Source organism: Micropterus salmoides, unplaced genomic scaffold (genome assembly GCF_014851395.1).
Source record: "Micropterus salmoides isolate LMB-PRFRI ecotype aquatic unplaced genomic scaffold, ASM1485139v1 Ms_hic_scaffold_15, whole genome shotgun sequence".
Classification (NCBI taxonomy): Eukaryota; Metazoa; Chordata; class Actinopteri; order Centrarchiformes; family Centrarchidae; genus Micropterus; species Micropterus salmoides.
This window is the reverse complement of record NW_024040596.1, coordinates 34,260,704-34,266,045: the sequence shown is the minus strand read 5'-3', so window position 1 is coordinate 34,266,045 and position 5,342 is coordinate 34,260,704. Positions and strand designations below refer to the sequence as shown.

At 41.3% G+C, this 5,342-nt stretch overlaps 1 protein-coding gene across 1 annotated transcript; it reads right to left on the bottom strand.

The window, feature by feature from the left end:
* Positions 1-2,011: 2,011 nt before the first annotated feature.
* On the bottom strand, positions 2,012-4,045 carry LOC119903578 (complement C1q-like protein 2). The gene is made up of 2 exons (XM_038719825.1): positions 3,250-4,045; positions 2,012-2,902 (listed from the first exon to the last, which is right to left on the bottom strand). Exons 1-2 carry the CDS (start codon positions 3,829-3,831, stop codon positions 2,723-2,725), a joined length of 762 nt encoding a protein of 253 aa, XP_038575753.1. The 5' UTR covers positions 3,832-4,045; the 3' UTR covers positions 2,012-2,722.
* Between the last annotated feature and the right edge of the window lie 1,297 nt (positions 4,046-5,342).

Below are 5,342 nucleotides of genomic sequence, written 5' to 3'. Positions count from 1 at the left end.
GCATGTGTGATGAGGTCTGACAGCTGCCGACAGAGATGGAGATTTCTGCCTCAATGGCATAGAGGGTTTACCTTCAGACCTCTGACTTGTATGTTCTGTGAAATGTCACCTATTAAAAGGCATTTAACTCAGTGTTAAGAGCCTTTTAAATGACATTAAATCTAATCTTGTTTGTTTTAAGATATTTACACTTTTAGCTAGTCCGTATGCTAGTATGTTTGTGCTGTGCTCTCTCGCTATCTGTCTATCTATCACAAAGCAGATGAACATGTCATATAAATACAAAATATTAACAAAAGCACACAACTTAGAACAATTTGAAATGTTCAAATTATAAATAGAAATATTTAAGGTCCTTAAAATATGATTCCAAATCTAAAGTATCTCTCTAGAAATGTAATAATATAATAATAATAATATTCATGACTAAATAAGCAACAATTAAGTTTTATATTTACTGATTATTGATTAAGAGTTTAACATTGACATAAACTCATCAGGACTGTGTGGCTCTGATCAGATTTGATCAACAGTGACCAAACAACCCACCAACTGTCATTAGATTCTGATTCAAATGTTGATGACGTGACGTGATATCGCAATTTCTCAACTGAGCCATTTCCATTTCAAATCAGTGAGACAGGCACAGATAGTTATGTAGTTATAGTTGCCTGAAGAGGTAGCACATATGTACATATGTCACCCATTCCGTGAAGAGCTGAGAGATGGCAGAGCGTGAACCCGTTCTTTTTTCTACCTAGTTTGGGCTAATGGGACTGAAGTAAAGCAGAAGGAAAGATCTGAAATTCTGGATGTAAGGGATGTTCAAACTACATTACGTTCATACTGCTAATTTGTTCTGACAAATACTCTTTGCCCAGGGAGCCAGTTGATGTTAAACTAAACTGTAGCAAGTAATTGGATCAAGAAACAATTACATCTCAACTTATGATGAATGGTTAAAACTATGAGATATAGCAGTTATTTTTAGATGATAGATGGTTTTGCCAGTTTTTGCACATCACCTGCTGAGACCTGAAGCAAACCCACGGTGCTTTCTTTTTAATACAGATATTAGACAGCCCATATTTTGATTAAATGGTAATACATTTAGAATTTACATTTTTCTGTTACAGAGTCTGACTTCTGACCTCTGGCTCCCTGTGTAGACTGAAGGGATTTTTTTAACTTTAGTTATTCACTTATTTTGTTTACAATAAAACCATAAATCTGCCCTTCCAAACATGTACACTGGATTGCCTGTGGGAGAATGTGATGGTATCCTGTGACTACACTGTGTTATGCAACTTAATTTCCATGAATGTGCCATCTTTTGGTAGGAAGGAGAATGACAGGCTCTGTCCCTGGTGCTGAAATATTAATGTGCAGTGCCACAGGTGGGCATTTCGATCCCAGCTCATCCTGTCTACGTATCAGCCCGTGAAAATTTGGACTGATATTAGAATGTTTAATAAGATTATTCCCATGCAAGTTTGAGAAGACTGAAGACAGACAAGCTGAGACAAAACATCATCTCAACATTTATCAGAGAGGAAGGGATCACTGTCCACCATTGATTTGTCCCACACACACACAGACTGGCTCTGTCTCTGTCTGTCTGACTTGCTCTCTCTCTCACACAGTGTATGCTTTACTCCTCTCGGGTGAAAGAAGTATGCAGATTCTTAAAGGTACAAGTAGAACAATGTAAACAAATTGATTTTTACTTTGTTGTTAACATGATGATTTTACTCAGTGGACTCTACTAATAAAAGTCCTGCATTTAATCTCCCACTTGTGTAAAAGTGCAGAAATGTTAAAAAGCTGTGAAATTATATTTTCCCTTCGAAAGATTTGCCTGTGGGCCTGCTGTGAAGATTTTCTGTTTATTCCCTTATACCTACATCCAGGAGAGCAATCTGATGTTTATATCACTTGATAGTTGGCCTCAGCTCCACTCTGACTACACCCTGGTGGTCTTACTTACAGCCCACTTAAGTCCGACACCACCTTAGAAAACATAATCATTTATTGAAATAATTAACCAACATTTATACCAGGATATGAAGACATATAAACATTTTTTTCAACACCGGATGGACAGTTAATTGTAGTCTACAGGGTTCACTGATTTTCATTTCTTTTTGAATAAATATATATAGTGCATACATATGTATAGACTGTATCTTTATGAGAAACACTTTCAACCAAGAATAGCAACAGCTCATACAGCAAAGCCCTCGGTTATTAAGGCCTTTTTCAGTTCCCTTTCAGTACACCTCTACAGAACCATGAATAACCTCAACTCAACAAAATGCACAAAAAGAAAACGCAACAACACCTGCACTGCAAATACAGACTGGGATTCCATCTTGTGAGGGCAATTCAACGGGGGAAATAACTCTGAGCTTATTATATTTCTATACTTTTGATCAAATTATTTGATCATAATAATTTAACTTATTTGCAAAGGAGAACAAACCGTTTCAGAAGGGTCCTTGAACATAGTGGAGAGGTACTTTTTGTTTGTTAAAGAAAATCAGCAAACATTGTGGAAATAAGTGAAATGATTTCATTCCTGCCTGCAGGCAAAAAAGAATCATCCAGACTTCGTTGCAGGATGGCATCTTCCTCTTTTCGGTCTGATCTAAGCTGTTGATTATATTAAAAAGAACTTTACTTCTTTTATCACAGATCTGGGATGTACTGGTGCAATCCCATATTAGTCCGGGTACAAAAGGAAACCGGAAAACGTGCTGTATTTGTTATTGTTCCCGCCGTGCGCCTTGCCGCCGTCCAGTTTCACATAAATTTCATCACCGGAGTCCAGATGCAGGACGACGCTGTTGCTGGCGTAGTCATAGTTCTGGTCGGCGTCCTGTGCTATGGCACTGGCTCGGACCTGCAGAAAGAGAGAGAAGAGACAGAGAGAGCTTTGACCCAGCGGCAGACTACCTGTCCCCTTGCAGCCGGACGCACATGTTTCATTTACAGCAGCCTGTAATAACTAATCATAATATCATAAAACTTTTGACATTTATTAAGTCACATTTCACGATAAAGCGCGAGCATTCAGCATGTTACATTTCCTGAATAAAGAACCACCATCCACAGCACAGTCATGAATTTTGAGATTCTTTTTTTAGTAGGCTACGTAATTGTGCTCTGGCTCTGAGTCAAGAACCTTAATTTATTGGTTTAATAAGCACGTGCACGTGCCGCAGGATACAGAGAGAACATTTAGGCTACCTGTCCGTTTTTGCATAAGTCTGCCCACATGCTCGTCCCGTCTCCACCGCGCATCAGCACATGATAGGTGAAGTAGTAAATCCCAGACACCTGGCATGTGAACTTGCCGGTCGTCGGGTCGTAGTGCTTCCCCAGGTTAGTTACAACGTCGTCGAACCTTAACACTTCGTATCCCTCGTGAGGGTTTTTCAGACCCACATAAAAGGCTATCTTTGCCCTGCCAATAGCAGAGCTCAGATCATCGCCGGTCTCGGTCCGCGCTGTGCCTACTACCCCGGGATACCCCGTCTTTCCTGAATCTCCTCTATCCCCCGGCGGCCCTCTCGGACCGGGAGGACCCGGTTCGCCTGGCGGGCCCCTGGGCCCGGGTTTCCCCGGCCGACCCGGCTCGCCTTTAGTCCCTTGAACAAAGGTCGTAGAAGGCATGGCGCTCAGGTCTTGCATGACCTCCAGAGCCGTGGCGCTCGGTTTGGGGTTGTACGGGTCACATATCATCCGACAGGTGCCCATCATCTCGTAGTGCGCATCGGTCTTTGAAGTTTGGACCAGCAGGGGAATCGCGATGATGAGAGCCAAAACCATGACGATACCAACCGCAGCGGCGACGATTCTCTTTCTCTGTTGAGTCCGAGAAGCAAGCGCTAAAAAGTCCGTTTTGCTGGGGGACGTAATGGTGGAAGGTGGTGAGCGCACTAAAAGCCACGGCAGAAAGAGGGGACGAAAACGGAGTCACTCAGCCCCGCAATTAAGGCAAGAAAGAGGAGAGAGAAACAAACGCATGAAAGCAGTCCAGCCTGCAGCGTAGCGCCCTGCCACTGTCACTTGGCTTTACGCACTTGACGGGGAGTATTTGATTTGGCATGGCTGGACGCGCAGCAGAAGGAGGCTTCCAGCGGGTTTTGTTCGTTTGCAACAAGCAAGAGGGGAATCGAGAGCTGCTGACGTAGCAAGTTGAGGACAACGCCTGTTGCAATTTGGATTAAGACTGCAACATAATGATGCAATCTTTATGTATGAAGTATAAATCCCTCTGCATAGCCTCAAGGGAACAGGATCAGGAAGCATTACTAACACTAGCAGTGTCAGACATGTCCTCTTTTGTCGCCTTCCCTTTTTCTTTTTTCTTTTTTAGAAAAATCTAAGTATGGTTTTGAGAAGAGGGTCTAAATAGATTCATTTAGATCAGTGGTTCTCAATCTTTTTTGGGCGAGCACCCCCTAATCATTATCCATGTCCCTTACCGCCCCCCATCAAAAGGGATGTAGGCTATTTGGCCTGAATATTGTTGATTATAAATTTTGTTGTTGTTACTATTGTTATTAAAACATTTACTAATTTAATGACAAACAACATATTGTTGGAAATGTTTTATTTATATAAAGGGAAAAATAAAATTTAGGCAGCAGATGACAATTTAAAATCTATAAATATTTTAGACTATAGTGTAGTGAGGTCTATATTTCTCGTGTAGTTAAACTTATTTAATATTATTCCTGCTGAGTCAACACACATGATTTAGGCCTACCTCCTCTTTTGTGTCTTTGTTTGGGTAAGTGTTACGACCCCATGTTGGTCTAGGGGAGTGGGGGTCATAAACATATGACTAGGCACAACTCGTATAGATCTTAAAAAGGTAACTTTTATTGGTAACACGGAGATGCAGACAGGTAACAATAAACAAAAGGAGGGTGGATGAGGGTGCTGTGAAAATAACAAACCAAGTTAAAATAAAAAGGTCCCCAAAAGGAGGCCTGTACCTATCTATCTATTTAAGCAGAGTCGATTCTTGCTACAAAAGAACACAAAGAGCACAGCACCCACTCCACCTGATGAAAACTAACGCAATTGTAAACAAAAATACTAAGTGAATTTCTCCACTGCGCACAATGCAGAGCTAACAATCGAGGCATGCAAATTGTTTCACTAAACACAATGTACAGCTAACAAGCTAGGTATGTGGATTGTTCCACTAAACACAAAGTACAGCTAACAAGCAAAGTATGCAGTCAATACCAGCGGCACACAAGTCAATAGGCAGTGACAAGCTGCCTGGAGCAACAGGTGGACTCTCCTTATGAGCAGGAGGTAATCAA